Genomic DNA, 22,295 nt, shown 5'->3' on the forward strand with positions numbered 1-22,295 from the left:
TGGGATTACAGGCTTGAGCCACCGCGCCCGGCCATTTTTTTTTTTTTTTTTTTTAGAGATGGGGTCTTGCTGTGTTGCTCAGTCTGGCCTCAAACTCTAGGGCTCAAGTGATTCTCCTGCCTCTGGCTCCAAAAGTGCTGGAATGACAGGCATGTGCCATTGAGCCTGGCTGCCTGTGGCCATTTGAAATATTTTCTTTACAATTCACCCTGTTTTTAAGTGTAGATTTCATAGCTGGGTGTGGCAGTGCATGACTGTAGCCCCAGCTACTTGGGAGGCTGAGGCGGGAGGATCGCTGGAACCCAGAAGTTTCAAGTCGGGTGGAGGCTGCAGTGAGCTGTGATCCTGCTCCAGCCTGGGAGACGCAGCAAGACCCTGCCTCAAAATAAAATGAAATGGGGCCAGGCGCGGTGGCTCACGCCTGTAATCCCAGCACTTTGGGAGGCTGAGGTGGGCGGATTGCCTGAGGTCAGGAGTTCAAGACCAGCCTGGCCAACATGGTGAAACCCTGTCTCTACTAAAAATACAAAAAATTAGCTGGGCATGGTGTCCTGTGCCTGTGATCCCAGCTACTCGGGAGGCTGAGGCAGGAGAATTGCTTGAACCCGGGGAGCAGAGGTTGCAGTGAGTGGAAATCCCACCACTGTACTCCACCTGGGCGACAGCAAGACTGTGTGTCAAAATAAAATAAAGTAATAAAGTAAAATAAAATGATAAAACAAAATAAAAAAAATAGACCAGGTGCAGTGGCTCACGCCTGTAATCCTAGCCCTTTGGGAGGCTGAGGTGGGCGGATCGCCTGAGGTCAGGAGTTCAAGACCAGCCTGGCCAATATGATGAAACCCCATCTCTACTAAAAATAGAAAGATTAGCTGGGTGTGGTGGTGCACGTCTGTAGTCCCAGCTACTCGGGAGGCTGAGGCAGGAGAATTGCTTGACCCCAGGAGGCGGAGGTTGCAGTGAGCCGAGATCACAACACTGCACTCCAGACTGGGCAACAGAGCAAGACTCTGTCTCTAAATAAATAAATAAAAATTAAAAATGTGTTTCAGTGGTTTTTAGTACAGTCACAGGGTTATGCAACCACCACCACAGTCAATTTTAGAACTTTTTTATGCCTTCAGAGGGCAGCCCCGTCCCTATCAGCGGTCACTCCCCATTCCCGTCCCCCAGCCCCTGGCACCCACACGTTCACTTGTAGACTCTAGATTGGCCTGTCCTGGACATTCGTAAAAATGGAATCACACACTGTGTGTCCTTTCGTGTCTCTCGCCTCTCGCGGGACGTGATGTCCTCAAGGCTCAGCCACGCTGTAGCTGGTGCTAGAGCCTCGCCCCTTTTCTTGGCTGAGTCATATTCCACTCTCTGAGTGGACTACATTTTCATCCCCCGTTCCTGTGCTGATGAGCAGGCCATCTGCACATGGGAGCTTTTTTTCTTTCCTTTTTTTTTTGAGATGGCATCTTGCTCTGTCGCCCAGGCTGGGTGCAGTGGCACGATCTGGGCTCACTGCAACCTCTGCCTCCTGAGACCAAGCCATCCTCATGCCTCAACTTCCCAAGTAGCTGGTACTATAGAGATGCACCACCACACTCTGCTAATTTTTGTATTTTTAGTAGAGATGGGGTTTCATCATGTTGGCCAGGCTGGTCTCGAACTTCTGACCTTAGGTGATCCGCCTGCCTCAGCCTTCCACAGTGCTGGGATTCCAGGCGTGAGCCACCATGCCCAGCCTGAATGTGGAGCTTTGAGGTTTGAGCTTCAGTGCTGTCCTTCTTTTCTGCTCCCTCTAGGGCCCAAAGCTCAGTCGGACAAGTGTGTTCCTGACCGAGATCCTCGCTGGGTGGTGCTGGATGCCACCAAGAAGGTGGTGGCCAGCCCCCGGATCATCTCCCTGGCCCAGCCCAAAGTGCGCAAGGGCCTCAACGAGGGCCACGACCCCTATTCCATCTCCCCAGCCTCCCTGGTGGCCCAGGCATCCCCTCGCCTCTATGAGCTTGCCACCCCCAAAAGCATCACCAGAAAAGTGTGATCAACCCAGGCCTGGCCTCTAAGACCTCGGCTCCCAGTAAACACCCTCAGGCACCCTAAACCTGTGTATGTGATTATTCTGAGCTTTTTGGCCTGGAGAAGGGAGGGCGGGCCGGAAGGCCAAAAGAAGGATGAGGAGGACAATAATATTTATTTTTTCATCCAACCTGCAATTTGTCTAGCTGTTTATTTTCCGAGTCACTTTCATTGACCATCTCGAGCGCCCTCTGAATCTCTTCAATCCAGACTTGCTCGTCCACTCCTCCTGAGGGCCCACAGGACCGTCAGAGTCGGAATGACAGCCACTGTCACACCAGCTGACGCCTGTTGCACAACTTATGGATCTTTACAGTGACCTAATGATGGAGGGATTGTCATTGTCCCCATTCCACAGATGTGGAGACTGAGGCTCAAATAGGTTAGGAAAAGACCCACAGTCCCTGCTACGGCCTGAATGCCTGTGACTCCTCCAAATTCAGATGTTGAAATTCCCACCCTCGAGGTGATGGTATTAGGAGGTGAGGCCTCGGGGAGGCAATGAGGTCATGGAGCATAGCTGTCACGCATGGGATTGGTGTCCTTATCAAAGAGGACCAAGAGATGCCCGTGGCCCCTGTCTGCCATGTGAAGACACTGAGAAGCAGACAGTGTGCAACCAGGAGGACCCCCATCACCAGCACCTGACCATGCTGGCACCCTGCTCTCAGACCTGCACCCTCCAGGACTGTGGGAAATAAACTACTATTGCTTCTAACCCACCAGTCTATGGTACTTCGTTACAGCAGGGCAGGTGGACCAAGACAGTTCCCATTATTAGCATCTGGTTGCTGCTGTAACAAACGCCCACGAATGGGGTGATTTAAAACACCACACATTTGGGCCGGGTGCAGTGGCTCACACCTGTAATCCCAGCACTTTGGGAGGCCGAGGCAGGCGGATCACTTGAGGTCAGGAGTTCGAGACCTGGCGAACATGGCAAAACCCCGCCTCTAATAAAAATGCAGAAATTAATTGGGTGTAGTGACACATGCATGTAATCCCAGTTACTCAGGAGGCCGAGACAGGAGAGTCTCGAACCTGGAAGGTCGAGGCTGTGGTGAGCTGAGATCGCACCACTACACTCTAGCCTGTGCGATGGAGAGAGACTATGAGACTCTGTCTCAAAAACAACAACAACAACAACAAAATGCGCATTTATTCTCTTCTCCTCCTGGAGATTGGAGTCCAAAGTCAGTCTCACTTGGGCTAAAGTCCAAGTATCAGCAGGGCTGCTGCTTCCGGAGGCCCCGGGGAAGAGTCCGTTTCCCGCCTTTTCTGGCATCTGGAAGCACTTGCATCCCTGGTGTGGGGTTGCGGCGTCGGGTCTTTCCTCTTCAAATCCAGCAGCACAGCCTCTTCTCTCTGACTCTCACCCTCCTGCCTCCTGTCTTGAGAACACTGTACTGACCTTGGGCCACCCGGGTCATCAGGATAATCTCTCATCTCAGCATCCTTAATCCCATCCGCAACTCTCTTGTCATTTAAGGTGACCTATTCAGAGGCCTGGGGACTAGGCTGGGGATGTCCTTGGGGTGCTGTTCTGCCAATCACAGTCTGGCGACTTCCTTGGCACTCTCAGTTTCTCTGTAGCCTGGAGGTGGGTGACATGACTGGATGGGAGAGATCTTCCGGAAGTACAGTGTCAGGACTGGGTGAAATAAATGACCAGGGCTGGCTGTGGTGGCTCACGCCCGTAATCTCAGCGTTTTGGCAGGCTGAGGTGGGTGGATCACCAGAGGTCAGGAGTCCCAGACCAGCCTGGCCAATGTGGCGAAACCCCGTCTCTACTGCAAATACAAAAATTAGCTGGGCCTGGTGGTGGGTACCTGTAATCCCAGCTATTTGGGAGGCTGAGGCAGGAGAATCACTCGAACCCGGGAGGCGGAGGTTGCAGTGAGTCAAGATCGCACCACTATACTCCAGCCTGGGCGACAGAGCAAGACTCTGCCTCAAAATAAATAAATACATAAATAATCAGACTGTGGCATTTGTGAAAGAAGGAGAGAGTACCCTGTTTCTCCTGGGGTGGTATCACCATTTACCAAGATAGGGAATACTGGGAGAGGAGCTTTTTTAAAATATGGGAGTGGGTAATGAATTCTGGGTTTGAAACGGTAGAGTTTCACAGTGCTTCGATTTGTTGTTGAGACGGAGTGCAGTGGCGCAGTCTCAGCTCACTGCAAGCTCCGCCTCCTGGGTTCACGCCATTCTCCTGCCTCAGCCTCCCGAGTAGCTGGGACTACAGGCGCCTGCCACCACGCCCAGCTAATTTTTTGTATTCTTTAGTAGAGACGGGGTTTCACCATGTTAGCCAGGATGGTCTCGATCTCCTGACCTCGTAATCCACCCACCTCGGCCTCCCAAAGGGCTGGGATTACAGGCGTGAGCCACCGTATCCGGCCACCAATAATTCTTTCTCAGAATATTAGGAGCAGGTGGCCGGGCGCGGTGGCTGACGTGTGTAATCCCAGCACTTTGGGAGGCCGAGGTGGGTGGATCACCTGAGGTCAGGAGTTCGAGACCAGCCTGACCAACATGGAGAAACCCTGTCTCTAAAAAATAAAAAACTAGTCAGGTGTGGTGGCACATGCCTGTAATCCCAGCTACTTGGGAGGCTGAGGCAGGAGAATCACTTGAACCTGGGAGGCAGAGGTTGCAGTGAGCCGAGATCGTGCCACTGCACTCCAGCCTGGGCAACAAGTGAAACTCCATCTCAAAATAATAATAATAGTATTACGAACAGGTGCACAGGCTGGCAGTAGGAGTTTCTATAGATTAGGTTTGGCATGAAATTTCAGGAAGAAGGGAATGCAGGCTGAGTGAGTAACTGCCGTGGGAAATCATATTTGCAGGAGGAAGGAGTCTTCCAGTAAACTGGGTGCTGGCGTGGAGCTGCCTTCCGAACAACCCTGCTGTACCAGCCTTGCTGAGTCAGAGAACAACAAAGGCTAAAATAACTCACCGTCAGGCACCCTGTGTCACAGGAGAATTCCCACTAGCAGGAGCAGAGTCCTGGCTTGATCATCATATAACCCCTAATAAAGGTTGGTTGGCCGGGCGTGGTGGTTCACGCCTGTATTTGGGAGGCTGAGGCGGGCGGATCACAAGGTCAGGAGATCGAGACCATCCTGGCTAACACGGTGAAACCCCGTCTCTACTAAAAACACAAAGAATTAGATGGGCATGGTGGTGGGCGCCTGTAGTCCCAGCTACTTGGGAGGCTGAGGCAGGAGAATGGCGTGAGCCTGGGAGGCAGAGCTTGCAGTGAGCCGAGATCATGCCACTGCACTCCAGCCTGGGCGACAGCACGAGACTCTGTCTCAAAAATAAATGAATAAATAAATAATAAAATAAAATAAAGGCTGGTTTAGGGAGATCACCCTTATGCAAAGATGAGAAAGTAAAGGATGGGATTGAGGCCGGGTGTGGTGGCTCACGCTTGTAATCCCAGCACTTTGGGAGGCCGAGGTGGGCAGATCACCTGAGGTCGGGAGTTCAAGATCAGCCTGACCAACATGGAGAAATCCCATCTCTACAAAAGTAAAAACCTAGCCAGGCATGGTGGTGCATGCCTGTAATCCCAGCTACTTGGGAGGCTGAGGCAGGAGAATCGCTTGAACTTGGGAGGCAGAGGTTGCGGTGAGCCGAGATTGAGCCATTGCACTCCAACCTGGGCAACAAGAGTGAAACTCCATCTCTCAAAAAAAAAAAAAGTAGGATTGAAATAAAGATGTCACAGAGAAAATAAGTATTGTTTAAAAATTACCAAATACAGGCCAGGTACAGTGGCTCATGCCTGTAATCCCAGCACTTTGGGAGGCCGAAGCAGGCAGATCACTTGTCGAGGTTAGGAATTCAAGACCAGCCTGGTCAACATGGTGAAAATTTCTCTACTAAAAATACAGAAATTAGCTGGGCGAGTTGGCGGGTGCCTGTAATCCCAGCTACTTGGGAGGCTGAGGCAGGAGAATCACTTGAACCCAAGAGGTGGAGGTTGCAGTGAGCCAAGATCGCACCATTGCACTCCAGCCTGGGTGACAGAGTGAGACTCTGTCTCCAAAAAAAAAAAAAAAAAAAAAAAATCACCAAATATTTAAATAAATTATCACAAAGCAGGAATACAGGAGTTCATAGAAGATACGGAAAGGAAACAGAAGGAGATTAACATGAGGTTGCAGAATTTAGGGAAAAAAATGAAAGTCTAAATTCGTTACAATGAAGTCTAAATTGCCTTAAGGAGAACAGACATTGCAGAAGACGTAATAGTAAAAGGACATGGAAGACAGGATTGACAAAAGCTAACACAATACATGAAAATAACAGATCATCATAAAGGGTCAGAGAGAAGATTTGGAAACTAGAAAAAGGCCATGTTACATATATAAAAATGATATTCTCAAAGAAGAGAGAAAAAATAATGGAATACAGCAAATATCTAAATTTGTAATTTAAGAAAGCTTCCCAGAAATACCAGAAGATTTTCATCTATAGGTTGGAATAACTCACCATGTCCCAAGAAAAATGACACTAAATGGCTTACACCTGAGCACATCAAGATAATAAGACCAAGTGACTTAAAAGGGAAAAGCCTAGACTTTATTTCAGCAATATTCATTGCTAGAAGTCAATAGAAAAATGTCTACAAAGTTCCAGAGGACTTAATTTTGAAGTAAGATGATCTGGAGAAATAATTTTATACCCAGCCAAACTGTCATTAAAAAAATAAAGACATCAGCCAAGCGTGGTGGCTCATGCCTGTAATCCCAGCACTTTGGGAAGCTGAGGTGGGCAGATCACCTGAGGTCAGGAGTTTGAGACCAGCCTGGCCAACATAGTGAAACCCCATCTCTACTAAAAATACAAAAATTAGCCGGGTGTGGTGGCGGGCGCCTGTGATCCCAGCTACGTGGGAGACTGAGGCAGGAGAATTGCTTGAACCCAGAAGGAAGAGGTTGCAGTGAGCCAAGGTTGCAGTGAGCTGAAGTTGCAGTGAGCCGAGTTTGCGCCACTGCACTCCAGCCTGGGCGACAGAGCGAGACTCCGTCTCAAAATAGATAGATAGATAAATAAATAAATAAATAAATAAATAAATAAAAAATAAAGGTGATCACTAGAATAAAAATACAAGCCATTTAAATTCTCAGAACAAGATGTAGTGGAGCTGTGGCACACCAGCCAGAAGATCACCCCCAGAACACAGGCCCCGTCCTCCAGCCTCTGGAAGACAAGACCTCTGGGAACTGTCCTTGCCTGAAGATAGCTGGTCCCTATGGTCACCTTCTCTCCCTCCCCAGTGACTGGTCAATGCACGAGTACAAAGCCTTTGTCCCGTGCCCCCGCAGGAGACAGCTCTGAGGGGCCAGCCCAGCTCCACAGCTGAAGCCTCCATGGCGCCTGTGCTGCAGACCCTTCTCTCTCTGCCCTGCACTTCCCCACAGGTGCCCATCCTGAGGGCCCTCCTGTCGGAATTTCCTGCATACAAATCTCTATCTCAGCATTCACTTCCTGGAGACTCCGACCTGCAAAAGGAATTTGAGAAAGCAGATTCTAAAGTTGGATCTGGGGGCCAGATCACCCACCAGCATGCTGGCAGGAGGCACCCATGCCTGGTGGACGGGGACACTGTGACTCACTGTGTCTCAGGTTTACCCCTACGTGTGCTCGAGAGGATGAGATTTGTCCTGTGATCCTTTCTGAGTTTAGCTTGTTTAAGTCTCTTGGTAGGATAAATGCTTCATCTTTGTTTTTCATCATATTTCTTACACTTTCTATTTTGTTTTGTTTTCTTTTGTTTTATATTTTCTCTTTTAATATATATGTACACGTGTGTGTATATATACGTGTGTGTATATATGTATTTGTGGGTGTATATATTTGTGTGTGTATATTTGTGTGTATATATGTGTGTGTATATATATATTTGTGTGTGTATATATGTATGTGTATATATATTTGTGTGTATGTATATATTTGTGTGTGTGTATATATGTGTGTATATATATTTGTGTGTGTATATATGTATGTGTATATATATTTGTGTGTATATATATTTTTGTGTGTGTATATATTTGTTATTCTCGTCGTTGTTGTTTTTCGGTAGAGATTGGGTCTCATTATGTTGCCCAGGCTGGTCTTGAATTCCTAGGCTCAAGCGATCCCCCACCTTGGTCTCCCAAAGTGCTGGGATTACAGGTATGAGCCACCACACCTGACCCTATTTTTTTTTTCTATTCATTTTCTTTTATAGCCATCTTCTCGCTCATTACATTACATTTTCAATTTGTTTTGCTTCTTGCTATGGTTTGAATGACTGTGTCCCTCCAAATTCATGTTGAAACTTAACGCCCAGGCCGGGGGGCGCGGTGGCTCAAGCCTGTAATCCCAGCACTTTGGGAGGCCGAGGTGGGCGGATCACGAGGTCAGGAGATCGAGACCATCCTGGCTAACACGGTGAAACCCCGTCTCTACTAAAAAATACAAAAAACTAGCCGGGGCGAGGTGGCGGGCGCCTGTAGTCCCAGCTACTCGGGAGGCTGAATGGCGTAAACCCGGGAGGCGGAGCTTGCAGTGAGCTGAGATCCGGCCACTGCACTCCAGCCCGGGAGACAGAGCGAGACTCCGTCTCAAAAAAAAAAAAAAAAGAAACTTAACGCCCAATGCAATTGTATTAAAAGGTGGGACCTTTGGCAGGTGATTAAGTCATCAGGGCTCTGCCCTCAGGAATAGGTTAGCACCCTTATAAAAGGGCTCAGGGTCAGCCAGGCAGTGACTCATGCCTGTAATCTCAGCACTTTGGGAGGCCGAGGCAAGGGTGGATCATTTGAGGTCAGGAGTTCGAGACCAGCCTGGCCAACATGGTGAAACCCCGTCTCTACTAAAAATACAAAAACTAGCCTGGTGTGGTGGTGCACGCCTGTAACCCCAGCTTCTTGGGAGGCTGAGGCAGGAGAATTGCTTGAACCTGGGAGGTGGAGGTTGCAGTGAGCCGAGATCGTGCCATTGCACAGCCTGGGTGACAAAGGCAAAACTCCATCTCAAAAAGAAAAAAAAAGAAAGAAAAAAGAAAAAAAGGGCTCGAGGTCAAAGGGAGCACTCTCTGCCCATCCCTTCTTCCATGTGAGGGTTCAGCATTCCTCCCTTTGGAAAATGATGTACGAAGGCACCATCTTGGGAGCAAAGACCAGGCTCTCACCAGACACAAAAATGCCAGTGCCTTGATCAAGGCTTTCCAGCCTCCAGAACTGTGATAAATAAATGTGTTTTAAAAAAATATATATAAACTACCTCATCCGTGGTGCTTTATTATAGCAGCATAAATACACTAAGATGCTTTTTTTTTTTTTTTTTTTGAGACGATGTCTTGCTCTGTCGTCCAGGCTGGAATGCAGTGGCGTGACCTTGGCTCACTGTAACCTCTGCCTCCCGGGTTCAAGCGATTCTCCTGCCTCAGCCTTCCGGGTAGCTAGGACTACAGGCATCTGCCACCACGCCCGGCTAATTTTTGTATTTTTAGTAGAGATGGATTTTCGTCCTGTTGGCCAGGCTGGTCTCGATCTCTTGACCTCGTGATCCGCCCGCCTCAGCCTTCCAAAGTGCTGGGATTACAGGCGTGAGCCACCACGCCCAGCCTTGTTTGTTTTTTTAAACCTTTCAAAACGTGACTCATGTTTTGTGGCACAGGTTGGGTCTCCAGGAAATAGACTTTGAGACACAGATTACGTGCAGGAATATTGTGGGGGTTACCCTTGGGGTCAAAACCTGTCAGAGAGTGAAGGGCGCAGGGCTGGAGGGAGGGAGGAGCGAGCTGAGATGACCAAACCTCCTCCAATCCTGCAGGAGCTCTGCAGCCTCATGGTTGACCCCAGTTGGTCACAGGTGCCTGGGTATAGATCTGTACCAACCAGTCGCTGATGTGGGCAGCTCCTCAGAGGGACACTTGACCCTGAGCAGAGGGGGAAATGAGTGCTTGTGTAGGGGAGGGTTTGATGGTGCACCCAGCACCCACTACATCACTCGCCACTCCTTGTGAGGCCTCTTTTACTGGGGAAAATTGGAAAGAAAAACATTGTTTGGGTGAACTACAACGCCCCCTGCTGCTTTGGGGCTGCAATGGATTCATCACCCTCAGCGCCACCACACATTGTCCGTCCGCTCCAAGAGGCGTAGCGATGTGGTGACCTGGACCCTCATCCCGGGACACCACGCCTCTGTCAAACTTGGCAGCTGCCCGCTGACCATGAAAACCAGCCAGAGAAGAAACAGGGAGGCTTGAGTGGAGGCAGGCGTATCTCCTCCAACATGAGGTGTCTGCTCAGACCACCGTGCCACGGCCAGGCACAGTGGTCTCCAGCCTCTCCTCTTAAGGTCGCTGCTCAAGATTCACTGCTCTTTATTTTCTGAGTTTTACTTTATTTTATGCTCATGGAATAATTGCAAGAATGAGTATAGTAGAAACCCTCTGTACCGGCCGGGCGCGGTGGCTCACATCTGTAAATCCCAGCACTTTGGGAGGCCGAGGCGGGCGGATCACTTGAGGTCAGGAGTTTGAGACCAGCTTGGCCAACATGGTAAAACCCAGTCTCCACTAAAAAGACACATGTAAGCTGGGCGTGGTGGCGCGCATCTGTAATCGCAGCTACTCAGGAGGCTGAGGCGGGATAGTCGCTTGAACCCGGGAGGCGCGGAGGTGGCAGTGAATGGAGCTCGCACCACTGCACTCCAGCCTGGGTGAGAGAGTGAGAGAGCCTGTCTCGCAAAACAAACAAACAAACAAACAAACAAACACCCTCCACACCCATTTCCTACACTCACTGCCTTGTTCACCTCATCATTTTTCTGTACATTTCGTAGAAATAAAATGAAATGGTTTTCTGAACCATTTTAGAGCAAGTTGCATATAACATGGCACTTTTCCCCTATAGGCTTCAGTGTAAATTTTCAAATAAGAGCATTGTCTTATGGAAGCACAGGACAGTTACTGATTTCAGTAAACTCGACATTGATGCCATCTTTTAATCTACATCTGAACTCCAACTTCATCAGCTGACTTGATAATGTCCTTTGTAGCATTTTCCCCTTCACTGCTGGATCCATCCAGGATCAGTTACTTGACATTACTAAAATATTTACATAGGCCGGGTGCGGTGGCTCACGCCTGTAATCCCAGCACTTTGGGAGGCTGAGGTGGGCAGATCACGAGGTCAGGAGATTGAGACCATCCTGGCTAACATGGTGAAACCCCGTCTCTACTAAAAATACAAAAATTAGCCAGGTGTGGTGGCGCGCACCTGTAATCCAGCTACTCAGGAGGCTGAGGCAGGAGAATGGAGTGAACCCGGGAGGTGGAGCTTGCAATGAGCCGAGATTGTGCCACTGCACTCCAGCCTGGGCGACAGAGTGAGACACTGTCTCAAAAAAAAAAAAACAAAACAAACAAACAAACAAAAAACCAAAAAAACCCAAAACTATTTTCACAGGTTTATTTTTTCTGGCATTAACATTTTTGTTGTTGTTGTTGTTTTTGAGACAGAGTCTTGCTCTGTCGCCCAGGCTGGAGTGCCGTGGCATGATCTTGGCTCACTGCAACCTCCGCCTCCCCGGTTCAAGTGATTCTCTTGCCTCAGCCTCCCGAGTAATTGGGACTACAGGTGTGTACCACCACACTCGGCTAATTTTTGTATTATTTTAGTAGAGATGAGGTTTCACCATGCTACTCAGACTGGTCTTGAACTCCTGACCTCGTGATCTGCGTGCTTCAGCCTCCCAAAGTGCTGGGATTACAGGCCACCGCACCCGGCCTGTTTTGTTTTGAGATGGAGTTTTGCTCTTGTCACCCAGGCTGGAGTGTAGTGGTGTGATCTCAGCTTACTGCAACCTCTGCCTCCTGGGTTCAAGCGATTCTCCTGCCTCAGCCTCCTGAGTAGCTGGGATTACAGGCGCCCGCCACCACGCCCGGCTGTGGCATTAACATTTTTGAAGAATACAGTCCCTCTCTTGTTTAACAGAATGTTCCTTATTTGGGTTTGTCTGAAATTTCCTCATATGTAGATACGGGTTGTGCATTCCTGGCTGGATTCAGTGATGCCGTGTCCTGCTCTGGACACCACACCAGGTACACATGGTGTGCACCTGCCCTTCACCAGGGATGCTGAGTTCTATCACCCGCCCAAAAGTGGCCTCATTTCTCCACTGCGACTAACAGTCTACGGAGACAGACTTTCAGACCTTAAAATATCCTTCACTTTTTTTTTTTTGAGACAGGTCTCACTTTGTTGCCCGGGCTGGGGTGCAGTGGCACAATCACTGCTCACTGCAGCCTCGACCTCCTGGGCTCAAGAGATCCTCCTACCTCGTCCTCTGGAGTAGCTGGGATTGCAGGCGTGTTACCATCGTGCCCCCTAATTTTTAAAGTTTTTTTTTTTAAAACAGTGTCTCACACTGAGGCCAGGTGCGGTGGCTCATGCCTGTAATCCCAGCACTTTGGGAGGCCAAGGCGGGTGGATCACGAGGTCAGGAGATCAAGACCATCCTGGCTAACGTGGCGAAACCCCGACTCTACTAAAAATCAAAAAAATTAGCTGGGGCCGGGCGCGGTGGCTCAAGCCTGTAATCCCAGCACTTTGGGAGGCCGAGACGGGCGGATCACGAGGTCAGGAGATCGAGACCATCCTGGCTAACACGGTGAAACCCCGTCTCTACTAAAAATACAAAAAACTAGCCGGGCGAGGTGGCGGGCGCCTGTAGTCCCAGCTACTCAGGAGGCTGAGGCAGGAGAATGGCGTAAACCTGGGAGGCGGAGCTTGCAGTGAGCTGAGATCGGGCCACTGCACTCCAGCCCGGGCGACAGAGCAAAGCACCGTCTCAAAAAAATAAAAAACACGACAAAAAATTAGCTGGGTATGGTGGTGGGCGCCTGTAGTCCCAGCTACTTGGGAGGCTGAGGCAGGAGAACGGGGTGAACCCGGGAGGCAGAGCTTGCAGTGAGCCAAGATTGTGCCACTGCACTAGAGCCTGGGTGACAGAGCGAGGCTCCATCTCAAAATAAATAAATAAATAAAAATTTAAAAAAGTGTCTCACTCTGTTTCCCAGGCTGGAGTGCAGTGATCTTAGCTCACTGCAACCTCTGCCTCCTGGGTTCAAGTGATTCTCCTGCCTCAGCCTCCACAGAGTAGCTGGGATTATGGGCACTCGCACCACGCATGGATAATTTTTGTATTTTCAGTAGAGACAGGGTTTCACCATGTTGCCCAGGCTGGTCTCAAACTCAAGTGATCCCCCCACTTCTGCCTCCCTAAGTGTTAGGACTACGGGTATGAGTCACCATACCAGACCACAATACCCTTCGCTTCATCCAAGTCCTCATTTGACATCTATGTGATGATTCTTGCCAAGCCCTCTCCTAGGAGTCTTCTCTGGTTGTGCCAGGCGGACTCAAGCCCTTGTCTTCAGCCCCTCAGCACAGCACCTCACTCCTATCTGTTCATGCTTTTCCCTGCTTCACAGGACCTCTGGCTACCCAGCACCCAGTTGAGGACTGCACAAGATATGTGTTTAGTTCACTGAATGACTGAATTAATAATAATAAATGAAAAATAAAGGAAGGAACCAACTGTTGCACAAATCAGTGAGGACTCTTGAACACGAGGGCCAGAACCCTCAATCTGAATGATGTAAACCAAAAAAGGAGTGAGGGTAGACCCCTCCAGAGTGGTTCTTCTATCTCTTGGTTGGTGAATTCTCAGAGGACTGAGTAATGCTTGTGTATCAGGCATCAAGGGTGGTGCATGTCAACTTCTCACTATTCACTGGCTGATCACTGGGAAACATGAATGAGGCTCATTCCTTTCTTCCTGGTCCCCGATTCCCTTCTTCCTGGCCTCAGTAGGAACCGACCTCCACTCATTTGTGCAAGCCACACATCTGGAGGCCATCCTTCACTCCGTCCAGCTTCGCTCCATCAGCGAGTCTTGTGGCGTCCACCTTCCCAAGTCTCTCTGCACTCTGGTCCAGGCCTCACATCTCCCACCTGGCACCTGCCTCTTCACGGCCCCCCGGCTTCCTATCCTCTCTCTGCATCGTACACCCTGAAGATTCACTTATGTGTCTCAAATTTAAAGTGTGGCGAGTCCTTGCCTTCCCATCCTCCCCTCTAAACGCCCTGAAGACAGGCGTTAGGGCTGTCTCCATCAAATCCCCCCCACCCCCCAGCCTAGCACAGGATCAGAACGTGCACGTGTTCCAGAAATGTTCAATCTGCGAAACGACGACGGGCTGCAGAGCCAAATGGCCCTGGGGTCAAGCCCACCTCCCCGCCTCCCGCCTTGGGCTCTCTGGCGCAGAGCCGCCGTTTCTAAAACCTCTCAGGCGGGTGCACGTTCTCAAGCTCCCCGATTGGTTCCTCCGCGCGCTAGTTTGCTCATCATGGGTGCAAAAGTGCAGAAAGTTCCAGAACCACGCCGGCCGGACACCAATTCTGGCTCTATCACTGACACTCTGGGTGGCCAGTCGCCCTGGGCCTCAGTTTCCTAGTCTGCAACGCGGGGTATTAACTGCGAGCACCCAAGGGATTGGAGAGGCCACACGGGACCACGTGGTCCCCACGCAGGTGTGATTATCAGGAATTCGTATTTTTATGGCGGAGCATCCTCCTCCGCCAAGGCCAAGGCCGGGGTCCAGCAGAGACGGCCGGGAAGACAAGGCAAGCTCGCCAGAAGCCGCCGGCTACGCTCGGCTGCGCGCCCGCGCCCGCGCACCTACTACGCGCCCGGCCCGCTCTCCGCCCCCTCCAGGCTCCGCCCCTACCCCGCCCTCCAGGCGCCACAGCCAATGAGTGCGCGGCCCCGCATCCGGGGATCCCGGCGCGGCCACCGCCTCCCGCGCACACACGGCCATGGCGGAGGTGAGTGAGCGGGCCGGGGGAGCCGGCCCCCCGCCCCCGCGCGTCCGCGCCCCCCGCCGCCGTGGCTCGGCCTCGCAGTGGGCCCCGGGGACGGAGAGCCCCGCTCTGGAGCTCGGAGGCCGGCCGGGGCGCCTGGCCCTTCCGGGGCCGGAGGGGCGCGGGGCTCCGTCGGCGGCCGCCCCCGGCCCGGCCCCCCCCCCACTCCCCCGGCTGCCACATCGCGGGCCGCAGTGCGCATGCGCGGCGGCGCGGGGCGGGCGGGGGCCGGAGTGGGGGGAGGGGAGGGACGCGGGGCGGGGCCGGGGTCTGGGGTCCGGTGGGCGCGCGGCCCAGCTCCAGGGTCCGACTCCCGGCCCCGGCCACGGCCCCGCGGCGCGCAGGCCTCCCCTCCCGCGCGTTTGCCAACTTTGCCAAGTGCTGGGGCCGCCAGCCGCCCCGCGCTCCCCGTCGGGATCCCGGTGGACCCACCGCGCCTCCGCCGCCCGCGAGCCCCCCGGCAGGGCTGGGTCAGATCCCGGGCGGGATTTGAACCCTCGACGCGGACCTGCCTGGCACAAACTGGGCGCAGGGTGGGTGGGTCCGCCGGGGCCTAGAGAGCGTCGGGGCTGATCTCAGCAGAGTTGGACCAGCCTCTCCCGGGCACGAAGTTACTTCTGGAGCCGCCTCCGTCGTCCTGAAAACAAGCCGGGGGCCAGCTATGTTTTGGAATCCAGAATTTTTCCGATTTGAGGATCTGTGGGATTGTGGACTGTGATGTTTGATCACACCCACCTAGGACTGTCTAGGATAAGACAAGATAGCTTCGTGTCAGGTCAAACCAGGAAGGAAGAAACTTTCGCTTTTGGAGCTTTTTTTGATTTTGGAGTGGTGGATGAGCCTGTGTGGACTTTCTTTCATCTTAGAGGGTCCTGGTGAAGATGGAAAGAGATAATGTAGGCGAAGGCGCGGCGGCTGCAAGGTGCGCAGTCGGTGGGACTCAGTGCTTGACTTCTGTGTGCGGAAGTTAAGACAGGCAGGCAGACTCAAGAGCGGATCCTCTCTGGGCCGCAGGGGCCCATAGGAAAAGGTGCCCACCCAGCCAGGCACAGCCGCCTCATGGGCAGCCGGGATTGGAACTGCGGCCTGGCCGTGGTGCCACGTTGCGTGTTTATGTCTTGGCACCATACGAGTGGGTGTTGTGGAAGGCAGGCCTGGCCATTCTCTCCCCCTGGTGACGACCTCAGGGGCAGTAACAGGCCCTGTGTTTGTGCCAAAGACGGCGTGGGTGTCTCGATGCTAGGCCAGATCTCACCAGCCAGTTCCTTCATGGAGCGTTAGTTCTTTTGGAGGAGACGTTTAGAGAGACTGAGTCCCCATGCGGATGGTGGCTGATCTCCAGGCTTGGAGGCAGAAGCCGCGTCTCCCAGTGGCCCTGCAGCGACGTGGTGGTCCAATGAGTTGTGCTCCTGGCATCTTTGCTGGGAGTGGGGTGGCATTTGGGCAACACACATGGCCTCACAGGTAGCTCCGTGTCTGGGATGGCACAAGTCAGACTCCCAAGCCAGCCTCCCCCAGACCTGCCATGTGGCCATTCCCTCCTGCCCTGGGCTGAGCTCCTCATGGTCTGGCTGCTCCTGGTAACCCTGTTTTACAGTTTGGGGTGGTGCCCTGTCGAGTGAATTTGATTTGATTTGATTTTCTAAGGCGGTCCCACTCTGTCCTCAGCCTGAGGATCTCGCAGTGAATGGAGCCGACGGGGCCTGTGCTGCAGGGATGCAGAGTCTGGTCAGAGAGAGGTGGATGGGTTCGGACCAACAAGTGTGAGGGTGCCGAGCGCGAGGAGCCGTGGCAGCCTCTCTGACCACCGGACTTGTTCTGTGTGGTCTTGGGCAGGTTGCTCAGTGACGCAGAACTTCCTTTTCCTCATCTCTGAAATGGGAAGTTAATGGTCGATCTTCAGAGCTAGGAGGTCTGATGAGGTCCTGCCACAATGGCTTGTACGTACAAGTTGAACCTTGTGAAGTTGACAATATTCCACTGTTTTTAACCCATAAAAATGGCAGTTTGTAACTTAATAGCACATAATCCGTACTAGTTACTTTATTATGTATCAGCATCCCAGAATAATCACAAGCACCAGCGTGGCAGACGGGAATGCTTCCTACTCTACTAGATTAATCTTTAAAAAACCTAAGAGCACCATCTTTTGCCCTTGCCTAAAACCATCCGTGGCTTTTCATGCTCCCTGGGATAAAATAGCCCTCCTTGCTGAGTCCCGCAGCCCTGCGGGGTGGTCCCCACGGACCCCCGACTCTAGGGCCCTGGGCTCCTCTTTGCTGGTACACTCTACCCCTTTGGGCGCTGCCAACGAATGGTTCAACCTCTGCTCAGCCCCCCGCGCCTTCCCTGACCCGCAGTTGCAGAGACCCTGCGCCCTGTTTTCTCTTCTCGGTGCCATACACGTCCACTCGTTTGTTACCTGTGTCCAAAACCAGCAACGCCACGTGGGTGGAGGCAGGTGGAACTTGTTTCTCAGGTTAACCACCTCGCCGCTGCCTTGCTGAGCCCAGAGTGGGCGCCCAGGGAACGTTGGTCAGACGGAGGAGTGGGGTGCTGGGCAGTCCAGCAGGGGCCTGGCACTTGCGTTGGCGTGGATGGGGAGGAGGGTCAAGCGTGGTCTTAGGAGAAGGAGGTTCCATTCACACTGGGGAGAGAGCTTGTGGCATGGGAGGGGTAGGTGCAGCCATCTTGGCGAATGGAACCTGCCACCCTGTCATTTGAGGTGAAGCTTCCAAGGGTGGCCCCTTGTGTTTTCTGGTGCACTCGACACCTTTGGGGGCTGCCCTGGGAGAAGGGCTGGTCTGTGCTCTGCACGCAGGCCTCCGGCGCAGTCTTCATGCTGAGTAGCTGCTGCTGCTGCTTCTGCTCCCTGAAGACCCTGGTGGACGCCAGGGTCTGTGGCCTCTTGTCCTCTGGACCTTGTTTCTAGAATGCTGTTTGCGCTTCCTTCGCTTTTTTTGTTGCCTGGGATACCCCTGGCCTGCTCCCTATCTTTTTCCTGATTCCACTTTGACAAAACGGAGGACTTTGTCTTTCCCGGGAGTAAACTCAGAGGGAAGCATGCGGAGTGTTCTCAGTGAGTGAAAGAGGGTCCCTGGGAACCCGCTTTGAGAGTGGACTTGCACCTGGACACCAGGCAGGGGCAGCGGGAGGAAGACGATCCATGAAGTCCGTATTCCGCGTTAAGTTCCAGGAGCTCGGGGTCACCCGGAAATGAACTCGGGGATCCCAGGCTGCTCAGAGCCTCCCTGTCGGTGGCCCTTTCTGTCGTTCCCAGCCGCTTCCCCTCTTGGCCCTCCTCTGCCTTAGCTCTCCTGTTAAATGGCAAGTCAGATAAGGGCCAGATCCTCCTCAGACCCTGCAGACTGCCTCTCCGCGGGCTCGGTGTGGATCTCGAGCCCGCAGGGCTGTCGTCAGCTCGCCGTCGGACTGGGGCCTCGTTTGGTGTGGTCGCCTGCCCTCCCCTTGTTAGGCTCCTGGTTGCAGGAGTAGAAAGCCAGCCCCTGGCGGAGGCAGGAACTGTCGCCTAGAGAGCCTGCCCTCGACCCCTACCCAGAGGGTCCTAGAGAGGACCGCGCGGGATTGCAGAGGTCACTTAGGATGCTTTCACTGTGGCGTCACACCGCGTGTGGCTGTGCAGAGTGCTTGTGGGCTGGTGGCCACCTGCTGTGTCCTGAAAGAGGTGAGGCCATCTCGGTCGGACCCGGACCAACCCCAGCAGGAGGCGTGAGTTGCCTCTGCAGCTGCCACGCGCTCTGTGCCACTTGTTTCCAGTCCCCGTGGCCCCTTCCCACTGGGGGCCCTGCTGGCTCTTCCTTCCCTCTGCCTTCTGTGTGCCCTCTGCCACCACCGAGCTCAGCTTCCTGAAGTCGGACGGGTGTCACTCTCCTCAGCTTCCTGAAGTCGGACCGGTGGTGTCACTCTCCTCAGCTTCCTGAAGTCGGACGGGTGTCACTCGCCACTTCTCCTTGGTCCTTGCCGGCCTTGTCGCGGGAGTCACTCCAGGCCCATTGACTGCCCCAGCTCCTTTCCGTGGCTTTGCTGGACAGTTGACCCTTGACCCTCATGGGTTTGAACTGCATGGGTCACTGATACGTGGATTTCCTTCCACCTGTGCCACCCGAGACAGCAGGACCAACCCCTCCTCTTCCTCCTCAGCCTGCTCAGCGTGAAGATGAGGAGGACGAAGACGTTTGGGATGGTCCACTCCCACTTGGTGAACAGGGAATATACTTTCTTTTCCAGACAATTTTGTTCATAACTTTTTCTGTAGTTTCCTTTTTTTGTGAGAATACAGTACATAATACAACATACGAAATACGTGGTTGTCAACTGTTGATGTTACCAGTAATACTCCCGACCAACAGGAGGCTATTAATCAAGTTTTGGGGGGTCAGAAGTTATGCAGGGGTTTTCACCCGTGTGGAGGGTTGGCACCCGTAACCCCCGCATTGTTCAAGGGTCAATGGTGCTCCCCTTTGTGCTCCCCAGTGTGACGGGCGGGAAAGGGTTTGCCAGCCACCGGCCTGAGCTCCACTTTGTAACTGCACCACGTAACTTGCTGTGTGAGCTTGGGTAACGGGCTCTCTCTCTTTGAGCTTGGTTCCTTGCTTTTCTTACGAAGGCAATGATTATACCACCTCTGAGGACCCGTGAAGAAACGTCGAAATTCTTACTACACGAGTTTTTAAACTTCGTTAAATATTTTAATCTACTCTTTTTGGCAACAGCTTTACTGAGGTGTAATTCGTTTACCATACAGTTCACCATTTTAATGTGTCCAGTTCCGTGGTGGTTCGTGTATTCACCGAGTGGTGCAGCCACCATCACAGTCAATTTTAGAACATTTTGATCACCCCAAAAGGAACCCCACACCCCTTAGTGGTCACTCTCCAAACCCCACATCGACCCCCAGCCCCTTTCCACCAGGAATCCATTTTCTGTCTCCACGGATTTGCCTGCTCTAGACATCTGGGATAAAATGAGTCATACGATACGTGGCCTTTCGTGTCTGGCTGTTTTCAGGAGCAGGAGTCTTTTGAGATACATCCACGTGGTAGTCTGTCAGTGCGTCCTTCCTCTGCCCGATTGCTAGACCTTTGTTTTGTTTTTGTCAGCTGATGGATATTAGGACCCTGACCTGGGCCACATGGTTAAATACTATTTAACTTTTGGAGGAATTGCTGGACTGTTTTGCAGAGTGGCTGCATTATTTTAACATTCCCACCAGCAGGCACAGGACAGTTCCAGTTTGTCTGCATTCTTGCCAACACTTGTTATTATCTGTCTTTTTGAGCACAGTTATTCTCTGATTAGGAAGTGGTATCATAGTGTGGATTTTGCTTGCTTTTCCTTGATTTACTTTGAGCATCTTTTCCTGTGCTTATTGGCCATTTGTGTATTCTCTTTGGAGAAATGTCTGTTCAGATCCTTTGCCCATTTTTCAATGGGATTATCTTTTCCTTGTTGAGTTGTAAAAGTTTTTTATATATTCTGAGAACAAGTTCCTTATCAGATAGATGATTTTTCAGGTATTTTCTCCTATTCCCTGAGTTGTCCTTTCACTTTCTTGGTAGCGTCCTTTGAAGCACAAAAGTTTTTAATTTTGGTGAAGTTGTTTATCCGTTTTGTTTGTTTGTTTGTTTTTGGTCACTTGTGATTTTGGTGTCTTATCTAAGAAACCATTGCCAAATCCAGGGTCACAATTTTTTCCCCCTACATTTGTAGATTCAATCAAAAGGTTGCAAATATTTATCCATATATTTTCTCCTAAAAGTTGTATGGTTTTAGCTCTTATATTTAAGACCTTTGATCCATTTTGAGGTAATTTTTGCATATGGTGTGAGATGGGGTCCAACTGCTTTCTTTTGCACATGGATATTCAACTGTCCCAGCACCGTTTGTTAAAGACTGTTCATTCCCCATGGAACTGTTTTGATGCCTTTGTTGAAATCCAGTTGACTGTGAATGTGTGAGTGTATTTCTGGATTCTCAGTTCCAGTTCTTTGATCTTTGTGCTGTCCTTATGGTGGTACCACACTGTTTTTGCCGTGGCTTTGTGGTAAATTTTGAAATCGGGAAGTATTGTTTCAAGATTGTTTGGGCTGTTTTGGGTACCTTGAGCTTCCATTTGCTTTTTGGAGTCGGCTCGTGGGTTTCTACAAAGAAGCCAACTAGGGTTCTGATAGAAATGGTGTTGAATGTGTCAGTCATTGGGGGGTGTTGCCGTCTTAATGTTGTCTTCCCAGCCATGAACATGGGATGCCTTTTCATTCCCTTAGATCTTCCTTCTAACACTGCTTTGCTCACTCAGAGTACTCTACACATTTCACGCTTCTCTTGATGCTATTGTGAATGGCATTGTTCTTTTTGTATTTGTTGCTTTTATATAGAAATAAAATGGATTTGTATGTATTGATTTTGTGTACTACATCCTTGCTGAACTCACTTTAGTTTGAACAGTTTTTTAGATCATGTCACCAGCACCAGCACAGAGATAGTTTTACTTCTTCCTCACCAATCTTTTCTTTCTTTTTTTTTTTTTTTTGAGGCTGAGTCTTGCTGTATCACCAGGCTGGAGTGCAGTGGCACGATTTCGGCTCACTGCAACCTCTGCTTCCTGGGTTCAAGTGATCCTCCTGCCTCAGCCTCCTGAGTAACTGTGATTGCAGGCGCTCGCTACTGCACCCAGCTAATTTTTATATTTTTAGTAGAGACAGAGTTTCACCTTGTTGGCCAGGATGATCTCCATCTGTTGACCTCGTGATCTGCCCGCCTCGGCCTCCCAAAGTGCTGGGATTACAGGCGTGAACCACCTCGCCCAGCCTTTTTTTTTCTTTTTTTGAGATGGAGTCTTGCTCTGTTGCCCAGGCTGGAGTACAGTGGCATCATCTCGGCTCACTGCAACCTCTGCCTCCCTGGTTCAAGCAGTTCTCCTGCCTCAGCCTCCTGAGTAGCTGGGATTAGAGATACATGCCACAATGCCTGGCTAATTTTTTTGTGGTTTTAGTAGAGACAGGGTTTCACCATGTTGGCCAGGCTGGTCTTGAACTCCTGACCTCAAGTGATCTGCCCGCCTGGGCCTCCCAAAGTGCTGGGATTACAGGCGTGAGCCAGCGCGCCCGGCTTCCTTTCCAATCTTGATTCTTTTTATTTGATGTTCTTACGCTGACTACCCCCTCCGGCACTCCGTTGAGCGTGAGAGGTGAGAGCACACGTTACGCTCGTGGTGTGAAGGAGAAAGCAGCCTGTGAGCGTTGAGGGCGATGATAAGTGTGGGTTTGTCCG

General features: G+C 51.5%; 2 protein-coding genes across 10 annotated transcripts in view; both read left to right on the forward strand.

Moving 5' to 3' along the window:
• THEG (theg spermatid protein) overlaps positions 1 to 2,139 on the forward strand; it is a 15,427-nt gene extending 13,288 nt beyond the window's left edge. For both annotated transcript variants that reach the window (XM_026457250.1, XM_026457252.1), the window contains 2 exons: positions 1,794 to 1,938; positions 1,973 to 2,139. In XM_026457250.1, the coding sequence (XP_026313035.1) occupies positions 1,794 to 1,938; positions 1,973 to 2,054 (227 nt within the window). In that variant the 3' untranslated portion in view covers positions 2,055 to 2,139. The remainder of the gene's footprint in view (positions 1 to 1,793; positions 1,939 to 1,972) is intronic.
• A 12,765-nt stretch (positions 2,140 to 14,904) lies between these two features.
• Positions 14,905 to 22,295, forward strand: part of MIER2 (MIER family member 2) — a 34,052-nt gene continuing 26,661 nt past the window's right edge. For 2 of the 8 annotated variants that reach the window (XM_023195742.1, XM_023195744.1), the window contains exon 1: positions 15,397 to 15,927. Coding sequence is in view for 2 of the 8 variants with exons in the window: in XM_023195740.1 (XP_023051508.1) it covers positions 15,887 to 15,901 (15 nt within the window). In the remaining 6 variants the exon portion in view is untranslated. Of the gene's footprint in view, positions 14,970 to 15,216; positions 15,928 to 16,017; positions 16,036 to 22,295 lie in introns of those variants that run through there. The other 6 variants (XM_023195741.1, XM_023195746.1, XM_023195738.1 and 3 more) reach the window with 6 other exon arrangements.

This window comes from Piliocolobus tephrosceles, chromosome 21, assembly GCF_002776525.5.
Source record: "Piliocolobus tephrosceles isolate RC106 chromosome 21, ASM277652v3, whole genome shotgun sequence".
Classification (NCBI taxonomy): Eukaryota; Metazoa; Chordata; class Mammalia; order Primates; family Cercopithecidae; genus Piliocolobus; species Piliocolobus tephrosceles.